The 26,532-nt window shown below is 46.1% G+C and overlaps 1 protein-coding gene across 1 annotated transcript in view; it reads right to left on the reverse strand.

Annotated features, from left to right (window-relative positions):
- MNS1 (meiosis specific nuclear structural 1) overlaps positions 1–26,532 on the reverse strand; it is a 206,095-nt gene that overhangs the window by 151,356 nt on the left and 28,207 nt on the right. Inside the window, exons 3-4 of the mRNA XM_078684605.1 lie at positions 25,837–25,964; positions 13,951–14,053 (exon numbers count right to left, since the gene is read on the reverse strand). Coding sequence (XP_078540731.1) covers positions 13,951–14,053; positions 25,837–25,964 — 231 coding nt within the window. The remainder of the gene's footprint in view (positions 1–13,950; positions 14,054–25,836; positions 25,965–26,532) is intronic.

Consider the following 26,532-nt stretch of genomic DNA (forward strand, 5'->3'; position numbering starts at 1 on the left):
GGCCTTGTCTTGGATCCCTGCGTCATGGAGTCTGCATATTAGGGTGCGGTGAGAAACTGTGTCGAACGCTGCTGAGAGGTCAAGGAGGATGAGGGCTGCTGTTTCTTTTTTGTCCAGTAAGGTACGGATGTCGTCTGTTGCGGCAAGGAGGGCGGTTTCCGTACTGTGGTTTTTTCTGAAGCCGGATTGGGAGGAGTCGAGGATGTTAGGCTCTTCAATGGATGTGGCGAGTTGGCTGTTGATGGCTTTCTCGATGACTGTCGCTGGGAACGAGAGCAGGGAGATGAGTCTGTAGTTTTTGAGGTCGGTGGGGTCCGCCAAGGGTTTCTTCAGGAGGGGGTTGATCTCAGTGTGTTTCCAGTCGTCAGGTAACGAGGCGGTTGCCACGGAGCGGTTGATGGTGTGGCAGAGCATGGGTGCGATGGTGTCGGCGGCTATGTTAAAAATGTGGTGGGGGAAGGGGTCCTTGGGGGCGCCGGAGTGGATTGACTTCATCGTCTTCAGGGTGTCTTCGGTGGTGAGGGCTGTCCAGTTGTTGATCGCTGGTTCAGGGTGTCGGGGGTGGTTGGTGAGGGTTCAGTGTGTTGGTTGTCTTCGTCAAAGTTGTCGTAGATGCTCTTGATTTTGTGGTGGAAAAAGGTGCTGAGTTTGTTGCAGAGGTCTTGTGAGGGAGGGATGTCGGTGGACTCGCTGGTGGGTTGGGCGAACTTGATGATGTTGAAGAGCATTGATGAAGAACATTGTGCGGATTATGCAAATCAGTCTGACCCTGTGCCTCATGGGAACAGTCCAGCCCGAACTGCCAATTCATGTCTTCCCTGGACCGGAAACAAGCTTCCGAGGACCGGTTTCTGGCATTTCAGCCGTCTTCAGCCCAGCTTGCTTGACTCCAGTGGCAGAGTGAGCAAGGGACTCACCTCTGAGCATACCCTGCCAACTTATGGTGAACAAAGTGGTACAAAAGGGGGTGGTGATGGACGGAGCATCTGAACTAATCAAACACTCACACCCAGTCAACAGATCTGGGTTTAATCCATCACCGTTCTTTAGCCCACTCTGCCACCCCAGTTCAGACATGGCCATATGCAAATCAGGTAGAGGTGCTCCAGCTTGGGGCGAGTTTTATGCCCAGGTAGGTGATGTCTTTGTGGGCACTACGAAAGGGGGTCGCGCCCTCAATAGCACGCATAGTGTCTATAGGCCCTGTGAGATTCAGGAGGAAGGATTTTGAGTGGTTCACCTTGAAGCCTAAGGCCAGCTCGTGTGAGGTGAGCTCTGCCAGTATCGCCGGAAGGGAAGAGTGCGGTCTCATGACCAGTAGGAGCACATCATCCACGAAGAGGGATATCTTGTGCTTATCTGAGCCGAATAGGAATCTCCCTATGCCCGTGTTGGATCGAATGCATTCCGCAAAGTGTTCGATGTGGAGCATAAATAGGATAAGGGGCAACCCTGATGGGTGCCCCGGACAACATCATTTTTGTTTTATTTTTCTCTCTTGCTCTCTCTGAGCAACATGGCTTTCGATATGCTCAGTGGGTCTAAACAGTATATTGACTTTCTAGGGGGCTTAGAGAGCTTTTTACAGCGTTTATACATATACCATGTTTTTAAATGTTTTTTACATTCTTTTAAAAAAAATTGTTTTTATGCTTATTTTATTTACCTTATCATCCTTCGGATGAGGAGTGGGATTTCTAAGCCCCAATGTACCCCAATACATGCCTAGGTAGATACATGAAACTTTAGCTACATTTGTCCTACCTTGTTCTACATTACGGTTCTGGCGCTGACCTATTACCTGTGCCAAATAAATGTTGTGTGGTATTCTTCGGAAAACTAGCCTCATTTAATATGCATAAGGATTCTTAATATAACACCAGGATTACCATCTTCTGTATAATATCTCTGTACAAGAGTCACCGCAATTGTCACCCTTGAAAGACATGCCCACAGTACTATTCTAGGTAGACCCCTGGAGGGCACCTTTTGGGTATATCGAGTCACCACAGCTTTACTGGGCAAACCAGGGGAGAAGCTTCCATGCTGACACGAGACGCTGAGGTTCCTGCATGCAGACACTCCAGCACGTAGTGGTCTGACATTCGTTGCGGGGGGTCCAATTTGAGACCAAGACGGGGTCCTTCATTCTTTCCCATCAGACAATGGGGTTGGCTCTTTCCTAGCGGAATTCTTGGCTATATATTTACATACATGCTAGGTACACTCAGAGGCCGATTATTATGGCGGACGGACCCGAGTCCGTCCGCCACCATAGAGTAGGAGGGACAGTCCGCAGGGGCAGCGGCGGTCCCTCCATGCAGATTAGGATGTGACCGCCAGGGTGGCGGTCACATCCTCTATTTTTAACATTGCGGCGGATGCAGCTTCAAGCTGCACCCGCCGCAATGTTAAAAATGCATGCACGGCATTTGCGTGCACAAAGCGGCAGGCACCGCGCGGTGCCTGCCGCTTTGTTCACGCAAATTCAGGGGGGGTACCATAGGTACCCCACATGTGCACCCCCCACCCCTCCCCCCCATCACCCAGGGGGCCCGTAACGGGCCCCCGAAGTGAAGGTCCGTATGCTTTTCTACGGCGGAAAAGCCGCCGTGGAAAAGCATACTTTCTATTGCATCATAATATCGCTGGCGGTGTCCGATAGACACCGCCAGCCATGTTAATGCTTTTCCGCCGCGGTCAGAAGGCGACCGCGGCGAAAAAGCGGCGGACAAATTCCAAGACCCACCACACATCCTAATTTGGCGGTGGGTCTTTCAAGCATCTGCGGCGGTTTTCCCGCATCCTCCGGGCCAGCGGTGGCTTCCGCCGGCCCGGAGGATGTGGGAAATCCACGATCCTAATGACCCCCTTGGTTAGGATTTGCATCTTAAGAGGACTCATGATTACTACCATGTATGTATATTTCTGCATTTATTCACTGCTTTAGCACCATATACCTTTTATTCACCCTGTTGGTGCTTATAATCATATACATCTGTTTCTGTCTAATGGTTGTTGCAGAACATGTATTTTATACTAGAATGATGCTGGTTCAATAAAATACTTATTGAAAACGTCCCCTCAGCCTATTCTGTATATCTCTCTGTGAACGAGTGAGCACAAGTGACTGAGCGAAAATCTGGAATCAGTCTGGACACCAATCCGTTAGGTTATGTTATCTAAACTCGCTGATCCTATATAGATTTATAGGAACTAGACACCAATGAGGGCTGGGTTATACCCAAGATAAGGGGTCTGTGAGTAGAATTTGATGACTTGTGAGTCCCAGCATACCTTATACGTGATCAGAGTTAGTAATAAAACAGTAGAGACAAAAATGAAATCTATCACGGTGGAGCCACCTCTCCCAGTGAACGTGGGTGTTGTAGCACTAGAACCAGTCTTCATGTTACCGCCATTCAGAGCAGACAGATTATAATCATTAACCATGGCGTCAAGCAACTCCACCTGAGTAGTAAGCTCAAAGTGAGTTTTGGAAAGCGGAAAAAGAGCCATGCCAGTGAGCCTTCAGTTATGACAGAGATGCAAATTAAAATCACCCAATAGAATCTTAGGAGTAAAAACATCAGCAGTGTAAAAGTGCTTGTCAAGCAGGGATCTAAGAGCCCTAATGTGAATACTGATGGTGTTATGAAAGTTAACAAGAAGCAGCCTACAAGGACTGGAAAAGAACAAACGCAGAGGAAGTATAATAGGTGAACCAAAGTAGCTGACATACTAGCTACTGTGCAAGGCAAAATGCTGTTGCAGAAGTAATGTTGGTCACCATTGGCTTCTTACCAGCATCAAAATATTTATCAGATTTGTAATACCCTGATTACGAGCTGGGTCTTAAATTCCAATCCCTAAGCAAACAGAAGTTTGTGCAGGGATCGGAACAAACCTGCCACAATTTCAGGTAAAAAGGAACAGAAAATAGGCAAAACATGAAGAAATCAGTGCTTTGCATAACCATTCTGCATCTGGTGCGTTCTGAGAAAAACTTGAAGTGGCAGGTATTTGCTGCACTTTGTAAACATATTAACAGTATTTACCGGGTGGGTTGAATATCTCAAGCCAATCCGTAGCACGTGTAATCAGTGTCCCAGTCTTTTTGGTATATGCCTAAATGTAAGACTTTTTCCTCAAATTACAGAAACAGTGCTTATAAAACTGATGCAAACTGTGCCTTCTTTGAAATGCTTAGAGGCGGTCAGCTTCCTTGATTGAAAACCACTCGTTTGATCTCAATTTCTGGTCACTGACAAGGTGAAATAATTTCCCCGCCGAAATTGGCCTGTTTAAATGCCAGTAGCTGGCGGCCTACTAATGGGTACCATTTTTATGGAGCTCTCAACCTTTGCCTCTTGATCTGGGTAAGCATGAACGGACTATCTGAACGTACTTTCACTTAAAGCAAAATTGCAACAACAAAAAATAAGGAATTCAAGGGGACAGTGAGGGCAACCCAAATTAATTCCATCATGATCCACTGGCCTCTCATGTTAGTTTATAAAGCAGACTAAAGTCCAAAAAGTATGCACACTATGAGAATTCTTGTCTGCAGCCCCTTATTACCTACATGTGAGGCATCCACTTATGACTGAAGAGCGCAGAATTCAAAAGTTACTAAGCTGAGCAATCGTTACGTTTATTGCTTTAATGAAAACTTTGTTCGCTAGTAAGGATTAGTTACTTACCTGTAATCCTAGTTCTCTTCCAGGGGTATCCTGATCAAAGTCATAAGCATTAGAATATTCTCGCCCATGCGCGGGACCCCAGAAACACTATATTATATGTGCCCCACATATATATACTAATATATAAATATATATATAAAAACATGCAATAGCAGCCAAATCACATCAGAGCTGGAATATGCTGTGAAGAATTTCCACCATACATGAATAATATGCATTAGAAACATGAGAAACAACACCAAAGATTGTTTAGAAACTGTTTTAATGCTTAGGCAGCAGCAGAAATTCTTATAACACCCTGAAAGCATAGTAAGCTCCCAGGCTGCATTGCAAACACACAGTCTAAAAAGACTGAAAAGCTAACCTGTAGCTATATACAAAAAAACTGACGCCGTGCCTTTAAGGCACCCATGACCCCCGGTATCCCATCATGCCTCAGGGGTGACAGTTAGATCAGTTGTTCTTTTCGGAGACTGAAACAAACCCAGTAACAAAATAGGTTAACAATATCTCCTTATTAAAGAATATCCTTTGCCCGGGGAGGCGGGAGGGTTGCTTATGACTTTGATGAGGATACGAATTGTAACAGAAGGGGGGAGAGAGAGGGTCAGTGGATTCAGTCTCCCTGAATGTATACATAAACAAAGTGGAATCCACTCAAGGTGGTGGTGATCCCTAAAGTGTTGGGGAAGCACACAGTGTTGTTTAAATGCCCCTCACACACCAACAGGCCCCTTGGTGTCATGCTTCATCATCGGGGCCTTCGCACCCCTCTACGGGATGCGGCGTGCTACGACTCGCGGATACGCAGGAGCACTTTGAAGTGGACTATGTGTGGGGGTGTGTGTGTATATAGGATCAAAAATGTGAGTGAGGTGAGGTGAAAGGTTAAAAAATACCTGGCACGTGGGAGGAAAAAATATTTTAATTTAATCCCCGGCTGGTATTGTTAAAAAGAAGTGCAGGGCGTGGTTAAATAGATACGAGTTAAGGTATCGAGAACCACTAGTAAAGTGTCAACATGTTTCGGAGGTCACAGCCTCCTTCTTCAGGACAAGGGTTATGCACTTACCCTCCCCTTACTCACATGCAGAATGTTAAAGTGTATTAAAAAAATTACAAAATTACCACAATGTGTAATATTCCTAACAGTGTTTTAAGTGTTAGCGAATGCAGTTGCGCCCAGTTGGCGAAAGAACTTAGAATTCTAAAATATAAGACCTCATGAGCCTAAGCGTATATTGGGGATCCCTCCTTCCTGCTTAGAAAGGACGGTTACTGCATAAGCAATTTGCCTGCCTTCCCTCAACGCGGCTCCGATGACTTCATTGTTAAAAAGAAGTGCAGGGCGTGGTTAAATAGATACGAGTTAAGGTATCGAGAACCACTAGTAAAGTGTCAACATGTTTCGGAGGTCACAGCCTCCTTCTTCAGGACAAGGGTTATGCACTTACCCTCCCCTTACTCACATGCAGAATGTTAAAGTGTATTAAAAAAATTACAAACTTCATCGGAGCCGCGTTGAGGGAAGGCAGGCAAATTGCTTATGCAGTAACCGTCCTTTCTAAGCAGGAAGGAGGGATCCCCAATATACGCTTAGGCTCATGAGGTCTTATATTTTAGAATTCTAAGTTCTTTCGCCAACTGGGCGCAACTGCATTCGCTAACACTTAAAACACTGTTAGGAATATTACACATTGTGGTAATTTTGTAATTTTTTTAATACACTTTAACATTCTGCATGTGAGTAAGGGGAGGGTAAGTGCATAACCCTTGTCCTGAAGAAGGAGGCTGTGACCTCCGAAACATGTTGACACTTTACTAGTGGTTCTCGATACCTTAACTCGTATCTATTTAACCACGCCCTGCACTTCTTTTTAACAATACCAGCCGGGGATTAAATTAAAATATTTTTTCCTCCCACGTGCCAGGTATTTTTTAACCTTTCACCTCACCTCACTCACATTTTTGATCCTATATACACACACACCCCCACACATAGTCCACTTCAAAGTGCTCCTGCGTATCCGCGAGTCGTAGCACGCCGCATCCCGTAGAGGGGTGCGAAGGCCCCGATGATGAAGCATGACACCAAGGGGCCTGTTGGTGTGTGAGGGGCATTTAAACAACACTGTGTGCTTCCCCAACACTTTAGGGATCACCACCACCTTGAGTGGATTCCACTTTGTTTATGTATTTGATGAGGATACCCCTGGAAGAGAACTAGGATTACAGGTAAGTAACTAATCCTTCTCTTCCAGGGGATCCTCATCAATAGTCATAAGCATTAGAATAGAATAGCGAGCCTCTCCTCATCCCTTCGGGCAAAGGAATGACAAGACAGTAATCTCATCAACAAGCCTGAGCAGGCTATAGGCTACCCAAACAGATTTCTCAAGGAGGCTTGCCCTACTTGAGTATCGGCCCTGGAATCAGATTCGAGACAATAATGTCTCGTAAAGGTATGAACTGATTTCCAGGTTGCAGCCTTGCATATTTCTGACATCGGAATGTCATGTAAGAAAGCTACTGTAGCGGCTTTCCCTCTAGTGGAATGCGCTTTGGGTGACACCAATAAAGGCTTGCCTGCAAGCTGATAGGCCAATTTAATGCAAGAGACAATCCATCTGGAGATGGACCTCTTGGCCGCTGGAAAACCCGTCCTCATTGAACCATAGTTCACAAACAGTTGATCCGTTTTCCTGATCCCTTTAGTCTTTTCCAAATAGAACTTGAGCACTCTCTTAAGATCCAAGGAGTGCAGTGACCGCTCGGCTGGGGTCGTAGGATTTGGAAAAAACGAAGGGAGGGAAATGGACTGATTTATATGAAAATCAGAAACCACTTTAGGCAAGAAAGATGGATGAGCCCTTAGGAGTACTCTATTGTGGTGAAAAACAGTATATGGTTCCTTCGCACAGAGCGCTTGTATCTCGCTTACTCTGCGCGCGGAGGTAATCGCCACCAAAAAGGCCGCCTTCGAAGAGAGGTTGTAAAGAGGCCTTGTGGATGGGCTCGAAAGGAGGTGACATTAACCTGGATAGTACCGGGTTCAATTCCCAAGGAGGAGAAGGATTTCGCACAGGGGGATACACTTTTTTCAAAGCCTGGAGGAAGTCCTTAACCACCGGAACCTGAAAGGAAGAGATCTGATCAGGTGATTTCCTGTACGCCACTATGGCTGACAAATGCACTCTAATGGAAGCATATTTCAAAGCAGAAGTTGCCAAAGAAAGGAGGTATGGCAGGATTACCTCCTCCTGCCCTTTAGTCGGATCTAAGTGATGATCCCTACACCATATGTAGAACCTTTTCCACTTGAACGCATAAGACGCTCTCGTGGAAGGCCTCTTAGCCTCCTTTAAAATGTGCATACATTCGGGAGGCAGATTCAAATGCCCGTATTGCAGTACCTCAGGTGCCATGCCGTCAGGTTCAGTGATGAGAGGTTGGGATGTAGTATGCTCCCGTTCATCTTGCTCAACAGGTCCGGTTTGCAAGGAAGTGGTCTGTGTGGACACACAGACAGATGCAGCAGGTCCGGGTACCACCACTGTCGTGGCCAATCCGGAGCTATCAAGATCATCTCCATGTCCGACCTGAGGAGCTTGGAAACTACCTTCGGATTTAGAGGCAGGGGAGGAAACGCGTAAGCAAATGTTCCCGACCAATCCATCAGGAGAGCGTTCCCCTGCGTCCCTGGCCGGTGGAATCTGGACGCGAAGGCGTGGCATTTTGCGTTTTCTTCGTCCGCAAACAAGTCTGTGGCTGGACGACCCCAACAACGAAAAAGCTCTTCTACCACTTCGTCGTTTAGCACCCAGTCTGGCTGATCTTCGAAGTGCCTGCTGAGTGCGTCTGCTTTGATGTTTAACTCGCCTGGAAGGTGCACCGCCACCACTGAAAGGTTTCGAGAGAGAAGCCCGTGCCAGATGGTTTGAGCCTGCCGGGGGAGAGAGGGCGAGATCGTGTGCCTCCTTGTTTGTTCAGATAGAACATGGTAGTTGTATTGTCTGTCTGAACTAAGACTGAGTTGGACTCGATCGCTGGAAGAAAAGCTTTGAGAGCTAGAAACACCGCTCTGAGCTCCAGCATGTTTATGTGGTACGTCTGCTCCTGTGCAGACCACTGACCCTGAATCTGTAGGGGACCCATGTGCGCTCCCCAGCCTTGTAGAGAGGCATCTGTCACTATAGACTGGGTGGGTAGTGGCTGATGAAAAGGTACTCCCACCAGCACATTCCTCGTCCGAGTCCACCATTTGATGGCATCCTTCGCTGTCTGGGAAAGAGTGATACGATCTTCCCAACGCCCTGTCGCCTGGTCCCACTGGTCTTCGAGAGCCTGTTGTATAGGGCGCATTCTCAGCCTGGCGTTCAGGATGAGAAAAATGCAGGACGCCATGGAACCCAGCAGGGAGGCTACCTGTCGGACTGTCGGAAGCCGAGACTCTAATAGAATCCCACACTTCTGCCTCATGGAAAAAAGTCTCTCCTCCGAAGGACCGCTTTTCCCAATCTTGTGTCCAGAACGGAGCCTAGGTAGTGGATGGACTGTGTCGGACGCTGGACTGACTTCTCCAGGTTCACATAGAGACCGAGCCTGTGCAACTGGTGTAGACAAAGTTGCAGATCGTGCGTCACCTGTACCGGAGACGGGCCCTTTAGGAGCCAGTCGTCCAGGTATGGGTAAATGAAGAGCCCCTTTTTGTGAAGAAAAGCCGCCACCACTGCCATGCATTTGGTGAAGACTCGTGGTGAGGACTTGAGTCCGAAGGATAGCACCTTGTACTGATAGTGTTTGCTTCCTACGACAAACCTCAAGTACTTGCGATGCTGCAGAGCAATCGGAATGTGAAAGTATGCATCTTGCAGATCCACCGAACACATCCAATCTCCGGCTTGAAGATGTGGGCATATTTGGTGAAGAGCTAACATGCGGAACTTTTCTCTGACTATGACTTTGTTTAGGAGACGCAGATCTAGTATAGGCCTGAACTTGTCCTCCTGATCCTTTTTGGGGACAAGAAAGTATCTCGAGTAGACTCCCTTTCCTCTTTGAGAGGGAGGAACTTCCTCTACAGCTCTTTTTTGTAGGACTGTCACTTCTCTGCGGAGCAAGCTCAGCTGGTGAGGACAAGAGGTCTTTGGAGGAATGCTTTTCGGGAGCGCACGGAAACGTAGCCTGTATCCATTGCGCAGTATATTCAGCACCCACTGATCTTTTGTGATGCTGACCCACTCTGTCAGGTGTTGTGAAGCACTTCCTCCCACTGGAGTGGGCAACGGCGCCAGAGGAAGCCACTGATCAAGCCTTTCCTCCTCTCGTGGTGGTAGAGGACTGCTGGTGACCTCCTCTACCTCTGTTGGATTTGCCTCGGAACTGGGATTTTCCTTGGTTCTTATTCTGGGACCACTGAGGGGTTTGAACCCTCTGTTGAGCCCCTCTCCCCCTGTTGGTCTTAAAGCGGCGTTTGAACTCTTTTTTCTTCTCCAAACCCACCGCTTTCACCGTATCCAGTTCAGTCTTCATATGGGTCATCTCTTCGTCAGCATGTTCTCCGAAGAGAGAGGAACCCGAAAAGGGAAGATTAAGGATGCGATGCTGAGCATCCGGCTTCAGCCCTGTGAGGCGCAACCAAGCCGACCTTCTGGCACAAACACCATGTGAGTAGGAATGTGCCGCAAGCACTGCACCATCCGCTGCTGTGCTTATCAACTGGTTCGCCACCAAACATCCTTCTGTCATAGTTTCTTTGAAGTCCTTCTGGTCTTCCTTTGGCAGTTTGGACTTGAACCTCTCCATGGAGTCCCATAAGGCTCTGTCGTATCTACCCAGCAGTGCAGCCGCACTGGAGACCTTCAGGGAGGAGGCAGCTGAATTGCAAACTTTGCGACCCCACGAATCCTGAGATTTGTTGTCCTTATCTGGTGGGACTGAAGAGGAAGCAGCAACTGCATGCGTCTTCCTCGCCGCTGCCACTATCACAGAGTCTGCTGGAGGGTCAGATTTTACAAAAACTGGGTCAGAAGAAGCCGGTTTGTATTTCTTCTGTATGCGGGCTGGCACCGCTCCGATGGCTGCCGGGGTTAAGAAAACGTCCTTGACCGGATCCATAATTCCCGGGACTAAAGGCAGCAGTGGACGAGAGATAGATTTTTTGTGCAAAGTTTCAAAAATGACTGTCGTAGTAACCTGGGAGACAGACATTTCAATGCTCAGCCTCTGAGCTCCTCTTTGCAGGACATCCAGATAAGTGCCGATGTCATCGACTGGAGAGGATCTGGAAGTAGGACTATCCGTCAACGTGGGAGAGTAATCCCTCTTGGAAGACCTGGTCGAAGAAGTAGAGGAAGTAAACGGAGTTCTTCGATGTTTACGGTGAGCACCGTGCCTCCTCTCACGTGACCTTCTTGGGTGCTCTTCCCTTCTAGGAAAGCGAGATCTAACCGGATCCTGTCTTCTTGGTGAACGAGATCTGACAGGATCTTCTCTGGGAGATCCGGATCTCACCTTCTGGGAGAGTGAGATCGGATTGGTCTTCTCACAGGTGATTTTCTGGGAGGACTACGCCTGTCCACTTCATCCACCAGTCTCTGGAGAGGAGATCTGTGCTGCGGACTGGCGGACTCATGCATACGTTTGGTAGCCCCTGAATCTCGCCAATGGTCCAATGACTTATACCATCTGGGAGACAGTCTGACCTCCGCAGCCGAAGGATCTGGCTGACGCAGAGGAGATCCGAGGACAGGACTTCTGGACCTTGAAGATGTTGTTGAGGAGCCAGAAGACTGTGAAGTAGAATGGCGAGAAGCTGACTCCGTAACCATGATCACAGAGTTGTTTGACGACGATCAAGCCCTTTCTGAATGTCTCGACGTCGAACGTTCTGGCGTCGTACGTTTTTCCCTCGACGCCGAATGCTCTCGGGGAGTCGGCGGATCCAGCAATCTCGAATCACATTCGAATGCCTCGACGGCGATCGATGCGAGGATCTATGGTCTCTCGACGTTGAGTGGTGATGACCAGTCGTCGACGCAGCCCTATGTCTCGACGTCGAACGGCGATGAACAGCCGTCGATGGAGCCCTCTGTCTTGACGTCGAACGGCGATGACCAGCCGTCGACGGAGCCCTCTGTCTCGACGTTGAATGTCTGTGCGACGACGGCGGAGGGGTATTGGTCACCCTCGACGCCGAACGTTGACGGATACTGCGTCCGACGTTTTGCTGTCGACGGCGAAGGGGTCTTGGTCCTTGATGCCGAACGTCGTTTTTTAGACGACGGCGGAGGGGTCACACTTCGACGCCGGTCGCCGCCTGGATGACGACGGCGGAGGAGTGACCTCCCTCGACGCCGATCGTCGCCCGGTTGACGACGGCGGAGGGGCCTTGGATCTCGACGCCGACCGTCGCCCGGTTGACGGCGGCGGAGTCACATTTCTCGACACCGGACGTCGCCCGGTTGACGACGGCGGAGGGGATTTCGACGACGGAGCTGGATCCTTCGACGTCATTAAGTGGTGATGACCAGTCGTCGACGCAGCCCTCTGTCTCGACGTCGAACGGCGATGAACAGCCGTCGACGGAGCCCTCTGTCTCGACGTCGAACGGCGATGACCAGCCGTCGACGGAGCCCTCTGTCTCGACGTCGAACGGCAATGACCAGCCATCGACTGAGCCCTCTGTCTCGACGTCGAATGGCGATGACCGGCCGTCGACGGAGCCCTCTGTTTCGACGTCGAATGTCTGTGCGACGACGGCGGAGGGGTATTGGTCACCCTCGACACCGAACGTTGACGAAACGTCGACGGAGACTGCGTCCTCGACGCCGATCGATGTTTTGTTGTCGACGGCGGAGGGGTCTTGGTCCTCGATGCCGAACGTCGTTTTTTAGATGACGGCGGAGGGGTCACACTTCTCTACGCCGGTCGCCGCCTGGATGACGACGGCGGAGGAGTGACCTCCCTCGACGCCGATCGTCGCCCGGTTGACGACGGCGGAGGGGCCTTGGATCTCGACGCTGAACGTCGCCCGGTTGACGGCGGCGGAGTCACATTTCTCGACACCGGTCGTCGCCCGGTTGACGACAGCGGAGGGGATTTGGACGACGGAGCAGGATCCTTCGACGTTGTCGACGTACCTGGTCTTTGACGGCGAGCCTGCCGTCGACGGTAGTTTTGAAGATGAATGACCCACCAGTGGCTCTTTCCTCAGCACCAAGCCTGACGCTGAAGCTGAAGGGTGAGAAGACTTCTCTTTTGAAGATGTTCTAGCCTTCTTGGAGCCCTTCTTCACCGGAGACCTTCCTCTGGATGACCTGTGAGCCAGGCCATAGATGCGAATTCTCTCCCTGTCTTTGAGAGTTCATCCTGACAGGTGCTCGCAGTGAGGACAGGTGCCTGGATCATGTTCTTCAGGCAGACACAGGATACAAACGTCGTGGTTGTCTGATTTTGCCTTCTTGTTGCCACAAGAAGGGCATTTGTCAAAAAGTGAAGGCATTCTCAGCTGAAAATGCTCACTAAACTGACTAAAAAAGACAGTTTATTACTTGACTTGATGTAAAATGTCAAAGTAATTAGAAAAAGTTGTTAAGAATGAAGTAATTTTCTGTCAGAAAACAGAAAATTAGTGGAGCTGTGTTACCAGGATCCTTCCTGAAGAAACCGGAAAGTACAACTGACCTAACTGTCACCCCTGAGGCATGATGGGATACCGGGGGTCATTGGTGCCTTAAAGGCACGGCGTCAGTTTTTTTGTATATAGCTACAGGTTAGCTTTTCAGTCTTTTTAGACTGTGTGTTTGCAATGCAGCCTGAGAGCTTTCTATGCTTTCAGGGTGTTATAAGAATTTCTGCTGCTGCCTAATCATTAAAACAGCTTCTAAACAATCTTTGGTGTTGTTTCTCATGTTTCTAATGCATATTATTCATGTATGGTGGAAATTCTTCACAGCATATTCCAGCTCTGATGTGATTTGGCTGCTATTGCATGTTTATATATATATATAAACATATATATAAACATACATACATATATATATATATATATATATATATATATATATATATATATATATATATATATGTGGGGCACTTATAATATAGTGTTTCCGGGGTCCCGCGCATGGGCGGGAATATTCTAATGCTGATGACTATGGATGAGGATCCCCTAGAAGAGAAATCATGGCCGCAGATTAGTTTGATTGGCTGAATACATAGAAAAAGGAACTAAACAAATACATACCATTTGTTCATATTTTAATACTTCTTTTTCGGCAACCTGTGCAGCACGTTCTCTGTTCAGATAAGCAGATTTCAGCTTACTTTCCAACTCCCGAAGCTCGAAACTGGAAAAAAAACAGATTTGAGCTTAAATCGTAACACAAAATATTTCATTGGTTTAATGACTATATAAGAAACAGTTTATGGGATGAACCATTCAAGAACTAGAGTCATTGCAATCAAAAACCACGGACAGCCAGAACTATTTTCAAACGAAACTTCAAGCTACCTCAAAGATGCAAACAGTTCAGATTCAGATTCAAAATGCTTTATTCGGTATATATAAGTATAGGACCATATAGCAACAAACATTAAAAAAAAAGTACATATACGAAATATATTCAGCACATGAATATGAATATCAGCAGCAATTCCTAAATGTAAGTACATAATAGAATACAATTTTATCTCTACAGCTATATCGATATAAAACATGTGCAAAGTTTGCAATAAAGTGACACATGCTATCAATTAGAATAATATGTACAAAATTGGCATTCACAAAATGCAGTAGTCATCTTTTTAAGGAATTGGGACACAGATTTAAAAATGAAAATAAAAATGCAATAATCATACTTGCAATGGTGTGCCTAAAATAGAAAATATGCTTAAAGCACTAATTTGAAATTCAAAGTGCCATTAGTGCATGTACGTGTGCAAAATTTGCCATAAAGTGACACGTGCTAAATATGAAAATACGTGCAAAGTTAGCATTCGAAAAGTGCAATGGCAGTCTTTTAGTCTATGTGCAAAAGCTTGCGGAAATAACATTCATGGGGATTGGGACACAGGTAAAAAAAAGGTTAAAAACTCAGGATCACTACTACAATAATACACCCGGGTTAAGTAAACTTAAAACACAAATCTAAAATTCATGATATCATTGATGCACTAAACACATAATGTGTCTCTCTCTAATGTGGTAATATAAACATTTAGTTCAGTTTATTTATAAAATCATCGATTTCCGCACAGATATACATTTTAAAATATATGTTGCTGTGCAGAAACATATGACTTGACTCTGTAGATTAAACAATACCTCCATAGCTGTCTTAGTACATCGTAATTTGTTAGATAAAAAGATGGGTTTTAAATAAAATTTCCTCATGGGAGTATAAAATTTGCAAAACAGCATAAAATGACGGCTACTCTGTATAGATACTCCGTCACAGGGACAGGGAGAGGTGCTGTGCTGGTTAATCAGGGGGAATGCCACTAGATGGTGTGCTAGTGCCCAAGCGAAAGCGAGTTAATACAAAACGGTGTGTGCTTTTTGTAACTGATGTTAAATACGATTGAAAGCCTTCGCTAATTCTATACTCCTGATAGAGGTTAAAAGTTTTTTGTTTCACGCATTCTGTAGATCTAATATTTTCCATGTATTTTACAAAGGATACTGCAAGCTCTTTTTTGGATACACAGGCCACCAACTCAGGTTCGTGAAAGGCATCGATTTCATACAACGTTTTAAACCAGTATTTAATATGGCTAAGCCATGGTATGCGTGAACAATAATCGAGCCTTCGACAGTCAGTTATTACGTCCGGAGTAAATTTTGTTTCAGGCTTAGACCAAATTGAGCGCCATAGGGCCAGTGGGCGCAGAGCTGATAGGTCCTTAACATGTCTTAAGCCCACTTCCTTATGGATTATCACAGTGGAAGCTGAGGCCGGGGCACATAGCAAGCGTTTCAAGAATGAGTTCTCCTCATTCTGGATTAGCTTGCCACTTTGTGTGTTGTAGCCCCAGACTCCAGCCCCATATAGGGCCGATGACAGACACCTTGAATTATAGATCAACACCATCTCCTTTATTCTCCAACCCCCTAACTTAGCAGCAAATCTAAAAACACTACTGGTATTCCTAACCATTTTAAAACGTACGCTTTCTTGTTCGCTGGCCCACCTACCATCCCCGGAAAATGTAATTCCGAGATAACAGAACTTTTTAACAGTTTACAACTTATCCCCATCTAAATAAAAAGTCCTGTTTTTCCTAGTTTTCTTCCCGCATGACATTACTAACGTTTTACCTTTATTTATTATTAACTTCCTACTATTTATAAAAGTCTGAAATTTATTGATAAGACATTGTAGGCCATTTTGGGTGCGGGACAGGAGGACCGCGTCATCCGCGTACAACAATATTGGGATGGGGTTACCATTAACAGTAGGTGCATCGGCTGTAATTAGTCTGAGTGTTTGGTCAATTTGATTTATAAATAAAGAAAATAAAAAAGAGGTGCCAAAACACATCCTTGCCGAATGCCTATTGATCTTAAAAAAAGGGGTACATTCACCAGCTGGACCAAATCTGACTTTACTGGACAAATTTTCATAAAGTCTCGCCAGAAAATGAATGATCTCGGGTGGCGCCCCCATATCTAATAAAACTGGCCATAAAAGAGAATGTTCAACTAAATCAAAAGCAGAACTCAAATCTGCGAAACATAAAAATAGGTTTCCTTCTTTAGCTTTAGTATATTTGCTAACAAGGAGCTCGAGGTTTACGCACTGCTCCATCGTTCCCAACCGCCTTCTGAATCCGTACTGCACTGAGGATAACATAGCATTTTCATCGACCCAGTTTTCTAATCTCTCCAAGAGGACTCTACTGAGAGCCTTGATTGACGAATCCAGAAGGGAGATGGGACGGTAGTTGCATACCTCTGACCTCGAGCCTTTCTTGAACAGGGGGACAATAATCGACTGACCCCATGTCTGTGGTAACCCATTTTCAGCCGCAGCATTGAACAAACGTGTCAGTATAGGTGCCCATAGGTCCATTTCGTGTTTATAGAGGTCCACTAGTACCCCGTCGGGGCCAGGGGCTTTACTGCCCTTGCTTTTTCCAAGTCCCTTGTGTACCTCATTCAGGCTAATATTTAACTGCATAGTCTGCCAATTCGATTTGTTTTCTTTAATTAAATCTAAAATTAACCCGTCTGAATTAAAAATCCTAGAAAAATGAACTACCCAGGCACTACAACTCACATGAGAGGTTATTTTACTTTTAAAAGGACAATTAATTGTTTCCCAAAATAACTTGTGATTTTTGGTGGAAGCCGCCATATCCAGATTGGCCCACGCCTCGTCTTGTAAATCCTTTTTCCGCCTAGTTAACGAGGTCTTATAGTTTAGGCGCTCTTCCCTGACTTTTACTGTATCTCTGGGCTTGGTATCCAGGGCGATTTTAAGTTTAGTTAGTGCCATGGCACAGTTTTTATCAAACCAGACCTCCTTGGTTTTTCTCGGCCTCCGGCTCCTAGCAGTCAATAGGCCTTCGATTACCACATTTATTTTTTCAAAGTTAGCAAGGAGTCTGGCAGGGATCACCTCAGTGCCTAGACAGTAGCTTATTTCTACAGCACATTTACAATGAACATCCATCATGAGTTGGTCGGGATTGGTGTTAGCCCATTTAATTCTCATGCCATTTGGTCTTTCGGCTGAGATCCCTTGTATATGTTTCCCATCTGTAGAGGTTTTACACCCCCAACCGTATAGTGGGAGTGAAATGCTATTATGGTCACTCACAATTTGCTCAATCACCCATAAATTAGAGTAGACCGAGCCACAGGACACAAGGACATGGTCAATGTTAGAATGGGCATCCCTTCCTTTAAATGATGGGCATTCTCTATTATCGCTATTTTTTGCGCAATCCAGCAACTCCAAATCCAATTTCGCAACTTAGTTGTTTAATGCGTTTCCAAAAAAAGTATGCGGAAAATGATTATAAAGAGTGCAGTCTCTCCTATCCTGCTCACCTAGATGACCACAAATGCCCCTTTGTGAATATTTACAAGCTTGTATGTTAAAATCACCTGCCCAAACGATGACTGGTGGGTCTCTGGATTGTAATAAAGATCTTTCTATTTCCCTCCCTATATCTTGTATTAGCGATACCTGGTTGGCTCCCGGAATGTTATTATAAAAATGTATTATTACCAGGGCCCCACCCTTTCCATGTTGTAAGCATAATATCTGTGCGTACGGGGCAACCTCATAGCAATGCCCAAGTTTAAACTCAGTGAGCTTTGTTGATACCAAAGTTAACAGCCCACCCTTTGCCCTGCCAGCTATGGATGTTACTGCAGCCACATAATATGATGTATATAGCTCCACATAAATTTGTTCTTTGATCCATGTCTCCTGGAGACAAATTATATCATACCCTTGGTTAGTAAAACTCTTCCAGAAAGGGGTAGCTAATTTTCCAGTAATTCCCGCAATATTCCATGAAGTGATGTTAAGACCTTCATCGTTGGCATTACATGGAATAATGTGGGGGTGGGCTATTGCTAGGCTATCTATTGAGCTAACTTCTGCCGCTCTTATTGCAGATGTATGAGTGCCGCCTCTCACTACTCCTTCCTCAGAAACCGCATCCTCTCTATTTAATCCAAACACCTCAAGATCAACTTCAGATCTACACAAAGTCTCCTTAGGGGGGGGTTATGTGTCCCTGAAGGGCCTTTCCAATGCCAACAGTTTTTACAGTATCTATTTGTAGAAATACAGATTGATCACTAAGTCAATCTATCTCATCTATTGCATTGAATACCTGAAATCTATTGTACGTGGGAATTAGAAAGTTATCTCTGAACTTGGGCATGGCACTAAAATTACGGACTGTATTGTGGTAATTAACTATGGAATGATTAACATTCCGGCTTTGAATTGCTTGCCTGACTGATTCCTATAGAAATAATTTAACGGGAGTAGAGTGGTATTATATTCCGAGTTGGAGGTATTTATATTATATGTTTTTTGCATAGGGACTGCCTTGCTTAAATTAGTGGATTCTATGTTAACTTTCTTCGGTTTGTCTGCAGTGGCTATTTGCCCTGTGTTCACAGTATGACTATTAGGTGCAGCATTATGCGGGGTATTAACTGGACCAGTCGGTGTAATGCGAGTATTTACTCTCTGACCACCGTTGGCCTGCTTAATCGGGGGTTTTCCTTTGGGGAGATTGCCTTAACTGGCTTAACAGGTACATTCATATTTTCAAGCATATCTGAGTGAGTTATGCCTAGATGTTCTAAATTTCCTACCTTGTCAACTAGGACCTTTAATCTTTCCACTATCGGTAAAGTAAGTGACTTTACTAACTTCTCGATTTGGGTCATAAGATCTGTTACAATTGGGGATAGGGTTTCCTGTTGGGTGTTACACCTATCTACATTCGGCTGCAACTCAGGACTTCTTTGTATCTTGCTCCTATCACCCTTTTGTTTCAAGAAAAGGGGTACTAATTTCTTCTGTCTACCCTTTGGTTTCCCCCGAAATTTATGTGAGATCAGCAATTTCCTACTGAATGCTGGTTTACCTTTGGAGCTTCTACTATCTGTATTTTGGGAAATAATCTCTTTATCTGTCTTATCTGTTGGGTTAGTATTAACATCGCTACGTTCATTAGACTTCTCCAGATCATCAGATACATTAATTAAAATAGGAGACTCCTCATCCGTTAGCATGTTGGGAGACACTGACAATCTATTTTCTTGACATGGGAAGTCAATGGGAGGTGATGGTTGCGGTATACTAGCACAGTTATGATCTTTCCCCGGAAAATCTGCATAGGATTCCATAAGAATGGAATCCTGATAAAACATTGTAATTTCAGATGTATTTGTACAAGAGTTCCTATTTTGAGTCGGTAAATTTGATAAACACAAGCTTGGTGGTAATGACATACGTCTCTCAGTTCTTTCTATTGCTCTTACAATGACCCCAATAGTTTTTTGCAGCATTTTGTCTATTGCCGTTAGGCTCGGTAGTGGGGTGGTACCAAGTTCTTTTTTCCTTGACGTTGAACGTGTTGATATAGGGGTGTTTGGGCCCTTTTTGGACTTTGCGCCATTAGTATATGATATAATACTATTCACTAAGTTCAATTTAGAGTTATTTCCGGCACTATTTACCTGATGCAAAACACCCCAATTGATGAAGCCAAGAATGGTGGCCCAGCCCTGCCTCCTCCTGTCCCGGACGGCCACAGACGGCCCGGGCTTCGCCCGGCGCGTCCTCGCGGGACGAGGGAGCGGTCGGTGCTTTATGCGTCTCCTGGCGCTGGATGATGAGGGGGGCGGCGTGCTGAAGTCGAGGCTGCTGGGAGGTGTAGTCCTGACAGGCGGAGCCAAGCCCGGCCAGTCAGGAAGTGCAGTGCAAGTTGCTCGGCGGAGCAAAGCCCAGCCGTCACACAGGAGCAGGAGACTGTTGAAACGCCTCAGCGGAGCAGGGTAAACTCGGTCGGCGTGAAGACCCCTTTACAGCTAACACCAGGTCCTCGGCAACGGGCGGTGCTTTATGCGCCTCCTGGCGCTGGATGATGAGGGGGGCGGCGTGCTGAAGTCGAGGCTGCTGGGAGGTGTAGTCCTGACTGGCGGAGCCAAGCCCGGCCAATTCAGGAAATGCAGTGCAAGTTGCTCGGCGGAGCAAAGCCCGGCCGCCACACAGGAGCAGGAGACTGTTGAAACGCCTCAGCGGAGCAGGGTAAGCTCGGCCGGCGTGAAGACCCCTCTACAGCTAACACCAGGTCCTCGGCAACGGACGGTGCTTTATGCGCCTCCTGGCGCTGGATGATGAGGGGGGCGGCGTGCTGAAGTCGAGGCTGCTGGGAGGTGTAGTTCTGACCGGCGGAGCCAAGCCCGGCCAGTCAGGAAGTGCAGTGCAAGTTGCTCGGCGGAGCAAAGCCCGGCCGCCACACAGGAGCAGGAAACTGTTGAAACGCCTCAGCAGAGCAGGGTAAGCTCGGCCGGCGTGAAGACCCCTTTACAGCTAACACCAGGTCCTCGGCAACGGGCGGTCCTTTATGCGCCTCCTGGCGCTGGATGATGAGGGGTGGCGGCGTGCTGAAGTCGAGGCTGCTAGGAGGTGTAGTCCTGACCGGCGGAGCCAAGCTCGGCCAGTCAGGAAATGCAGTGCAAGTTGCTCGGCGGAGCAAAGCCCGGCCGCCACACAGGAGCAGGAGACTGTTGAAACGACTCAGCGGAGCAGGGTAAGCTCGGCCGGCGTGAAGACCCCTTTACAGCTAACACCAGGTCCTCGCCAACGGGCGGTGCTTTATGCGCCTCCTGGCGCTGGATGATGAGGGGGCAGCGTGCTGAAGTCGAGGCTGCTGGGAGGTGTAGTGCTGACCGGTGGAGCCAAGCCCGGCCAGTCAGGAAGTGCAGTGCAAGTTGCTCGGCGGAGCAAAGCCTAGCCACCACACAGGAGCAGGAGACTGTTGAAACGCCTCAGCGGAGCAGGGTACGCTCGGCCGGCGTGAAGACCCCTTTACAGCTAACACCAGGTCCTCGGCAACGGGCGGTGCTTTATGCGTCTCCTGGCGCTGGATGATGAGGGGGGTGGCGTGTTGAAGTCGAGGCTGCTGGGAGGTGTAGTCCTGACCGGCGGAGCCAAGCCCGGCCAGTCAGGAAATGCAGTGCAAGTTGCTCAACGGAGCAAAGCCCGGCCGCCACACAGGAGCAGGAGACTGTTGAAACGCCTCAGCGGAGCAGGGTAAGCTCGGCCGGCGTGAAGACCCCTTTACAGCTAACACCAGGTCCTCGGCAACGGGCGGTGCTTTATGCGCCTCCTGGCGCTGGATGATGAGGGGGGTGGCGTGCTGAAGTCGAGGCTGCTGGGAGGTGTAGTCCTGACCGGCAGAGCCAAGCCCGGCCAGTCAGGAAATGCAGTGCAAGTTGCTCAACGGAGCAAAGCCCGGCCGCCACACAGGAGCAGGAGACTGTTGAAACGCCTCAGCAGAGCAGGGTAAGCTCGGCCGGCGTGAAGACCCCCTTTACAGCTAACATGCAAACAGTTTTGGATTGCAGGTGATGAAAATTAAATGGAGGTGGCAACAATGTAGTGGGAAGTATACTTTCTTCTAAAACAATGCCATAATAATGTTTCTGTTCTTAGTGGGTTAGCAGTACAGCAGGGTAAGCAGCCCTCAGCCCCAATGGTTTAGGAGGTCAACATTCCTTTCCAGCTGTTAAACAGGTGATGGTGGAAAGAAAGGCTATAGCTATAACGTTTGTTAGTAAACGTATGGAAAGAGGAGGGGCTCTGGTGCAATTAGGTGTCAGAGGAGCAAATTATGGTTTAAACAGTGCTTCTTTTTATACCCTATGTTTTATACGTTGCAAGTACAATAATTTCCTTTTAAGGATATAAAACAGTATTCATTCCTGATGAGGATCATGTTTTAAATATATGTTTAATTTATAAATATGTGTTTATTTAATGCATGCAGTCTCTGTAGCTGTTCGTTCACAAATGAAAAGATTATATTCCATCTCAACACCCCTTCTAAAGTTATGGTACAAAAGAAATGAGAACACTTTCTTGTGGCACATCATTGCCAACAACATTGATCTGAGCATATTTCTAGGGCACTGTGGTTGGAAGTATGAATAGACTTCTGTTTATTGTAAATCCCTATTTTTCCATTATGGGAGTATTTGCCTGATTATGAGGAGTCAAAAGACCAGTGCAGAACCTATTTCATGGAATAGACCTGATCGATCTCAATATGGACATTTTTTCAGTATCTTGTAGTGGGAAGTATACTTTCTTCTAAAACAATGCCATAACAGTGTTTTCTGTTCTTAGTGGGTTAGCCAGACCACTCAGGACATCCCTGGGTGTCTAGTACTACAAAATGTCCGGATTTGGTAGGTTTTCCTGGGTAGCAGCCGAACTCGAGCCAAACTTTTGCAGCTTCACATATCACCAAAAAGGATGCTTCTACATGCAAAAACGTGATGTCTCCACATCATGTCTTGTGGCCTTTCCCGTTTATAGGCAAAAGGCCTACCCACTTAAGTAGGGTAGCCTATTTATCTGACGAAGTGTGGGTACATAGAAAAGTAGAAGATTTGCTATTACCAATTGGATTGCTCTCTATTTCTGGCTCCGAAATGTTAGCCAGTGTGCAAGAATGAACACATTATGCAAAATGCATTCTGAATTACGATAGTATGGAAACTCCAAATTTAGAAGGGTACAAATAACCATCATTCCTAAACTCAACAGCATGTGCACATTTCAAAAACACATAGGTTTTCCCTGACCTTCTGGAAGTCCCGCCCTCGATCTGTGGCAAGCCGCATAGCCATTGCTAAAAAGGTGATACTTCCTTGTTTACTTTATTATTTCGCCAATCTTCCGGTGATTCTCCCCAGTGTCTTTTTTTTAAAGTTATACATCCTATTAGGGAAACTCTGTTGCCACAACTCCCTTAGAAAAGTTGCCCTGCCTAAGCTTCAGCTCCCTTCAGCTCAAGGGGTCCTTGGAGCCCCTAACTTTGAATACTACGATCTGGCTTCCCAATTACAGTGGCTCTCCTACTGGTTGGCAGGCTGGCTGGTTCCTGGAGGACACAAATTCAGTTGGCCCTCCTCTGTCCCGGGCAGCTCTCCTCTAACATATACACCCCAATGTCCGACCACCACCAGTTTCGCCTCTTCTCCTGAGGGACGCACTCTCCTGCATGATGAAAGCAATTCATCTCACCAGACACCTTCTTGCCTATGCCTCGGCGGTCCCATTGCTCGGACTCCCGACTTGAAGGGGCCACCTCTTGAGTCGACAAATTCACATTTGGGAGGAGGCTGGGTTAATAAGCGATAGTGAGCTTTATCAGAATGGACAGTTAATGATGTTTGAGATGTTGACCGAGAAGTATGCACTTTCCAAAGGCCAATTATGCCTCTACGGCTCCTTGAAGGGTGCCATTAGGGGACATTTGGGCATCTCATGAGACCGAGCCGGTCACCCATCAACTCATACAAACTTTATACACAATGGGTACTAAACATAGACTAATTAGCTGGCTCACTATGGGGCACATGCATCAAAGTAGGCTTTTGCGAGTCCTTAATTGCGATTATAAAGGTCCTGTATGCAAACTCGAGAATCGCTAGCAGGCTGAGGTGGTTCACAAATATAGTGTGCCTCAGACCTCTCTATCACGTGAAACACCCCACAACACTAGGATCCTGGAACAGCATTGGCTGAAACTCCCTAAGGGACCCAATTCTTCACAAATTGGTAGTACAGTTGGCTCAATCTGCCCTCCACCACTAGGGTCACATCTGTTGGGGCCCCCTCCTTCCCCACTTCCAAGAATGGGGCAACTGGGAGGGGGTGCCAGTTTCCCAGCTGTAACTGGAGCCCTACTGCATCCTCAAACACTGAGAATCCCTCCCCGGCCACCTATATATTCTCCCCTCACTACCTGACCTCCCCCAACATACCACACCGATATATGGACAATAGATTAGAGTTTGAGTTTACACTTGCAGTTACTTTTGTGTGTATTCAGACGTGAACAGATCGGTATAACAAACTGCAATTTTAATGTGATCCGTAACGTGCATGGTTCCAATGTATGAGTGTCGATAATCATTCAATAAACAAATGGGTTTAATAAAACACATAGGTTTCCTCCAAAGCCATTTTTCATTCATTAGATTTGACCATATGAAATGCACCATGGTCAGTACACAATATAAAATCACTATAAGATGCAGATTGGTTGTCGGCTCTAGGTATCACTTTTTTGGACAACCATCCAACACTATATATCACTGCGACCAGAAGTATCTGATGTATGTAACTGTACGTTACTTTCATAAATCATACAATAAGGCCCAAAAATTACAGATGAAAAATTTGTCACTAAGTCCTTTTTTCACACTTATTTTAAATATTACATTCTTTTTCCCATTGTTTCTCCTTAGGAAACTATTCGTTTCTTTGGAAAAACCATAACTGAATTCAGAATTTTGCCTAGCTTTGAAAAATGAATAGCTTTCCATGTTCCTCGATGGGTTTCACACCAGTTTCCACAACACACTGCAAGTAGGCTGAAAACACAAAAATAAAATGTGTGGGGGAAAAAAAGACATAAATCTTGCCTGGATACCTTTTTGGGTAAAAAAAAACAAGAAAGCTTAAGCGCAAAGAGCGTCGGACATTAATTAAAAAACAAGACTCAGCCTGGGCCAAGTAAAGCTTAAGCAATCCTACACAATATTTAATGAGCATGTGGAGATAATCCGTAAAAAAGGACATTAGAATTTCAGGATTTACAGCATCAGCCTGATAAGGAGCCATATATAATTGATCGAAAAGTGTTCAAATTTACATAGTGTAATTCAATCTAGCAACAACAACAGTACTTTACTTTTAGGGGAGTTATTTCTCCCTCGCTGTGCTATATCTCACTAAAAGTTTCTCTATACATGGACAGAAGGGTTGTCCATTCCTTTGGCTCACTTAGTATAATGCTTGCTTTGCAGGTGTGCTTCAAAATCACAAATGCAAAAATATTCAACAATGCATGGAAAGCTTTAGAATGTTGAATAATGTTGGCCCTGCCCAAGTATGGAGTTATATTTTTTCACACTGCTTACTGAATACTTATCAAGCATGGTTAATGTAGTATCCTCAGGTTGTATGTATGTTCCTGTACTCCTCTTCACCTAGCTGCTCAGCCAGTGTGAGTGTTCTGGTTAGAATCTTGGTGTGAGTGGAATGTTTGGATGCATGAGAGTTGTCAGTTGAGGATGGGCTGAGCAGCTAGGAGGCTGCTCCTGATGGGGCTAATTATATCTACATCTTAAGAGCTCAATAAATTACTTCTACTTGTACCTGACCTGGTCTACAGCGTCTACTTATGTCACCTCAACATGTGGGACAAGCCCACTACATTCATGCTTTGTAAAAACTCACAGTAGAGTAAAAGAATTTTGTTACAGAAAACCGTGGGTGCATGTGAAAATCTGTATGGTTCTTAAGTGGTTTATTTGGGAAACATGTCTCACTAAAACAATTAACAGTAGCAATACCTGTTTTCTCTCACTTGCTGTCTGATTTTCTCATCTTTGAGTTTTTCGTGATTTATTCTTGCTATTTCTTTGGCCATTCGTTCTTCTTGTTCCAGTTGTACCTCTTTCATTCTTCTGAGTTCCTCTGCCTGGTCAACAATACAATCACAGTAACTGCAATTAAATGATTATTTGAAAAACATTCAAGTGCTAGCAGCACACTATCATGAGAAAATTACTCGCCGCCCGAAGTAGGGGTTATAAACCGAAGTCTTCTAAATAGACTGAACAGAAGTTATCCTAATAATGCTCACTCTCTAAGTCTCTTAAAATATGTTCACGAAGTTCTGGCCTGGGAACCTATAAGACATGTTCAATGTTTCCCTCCTTCCCTCACTTGACTCCTACTGTGTACTGCAAACATAGCAGGAGTAGCACACACTGCCATAAGTAACTCCTCCACAAACTGTCAATGATCACAGTGGGTCCTCTGGGAGGGAATAGGAAGAAACTCAGGTAATCTTGAAATTCCTGTTTGGTGGAAATATGATTTACTGCTGGAACAGAATTGAGTACACACAGTTTCCTTACACTTCACAAAATAGGCACTAACATGGGAACACTGTTGTATGTTTGTGGTATTTGTACAGACAAAGATACAGTAAACAGCTGATTGGAAGGGTAGCTAGGTTTTGAGAACACAACTGTTACTCAATG

The sequence above is a fragment of the Lissotriton helveticus genome, chromosome 3_2, assembly GCF_964261635.1.
Source record: "Lissotriton helveticus chromosome 3_2, aLisHel1.1, whole genome shotgun sequence".
In the NCBI taxonomy this organism is placed as follows: Eukaryota; Metazoa; Chordata; class Amphibia; order Caudata; family Salamandridae; genus Lissotriton; species Lissotriton helveticus.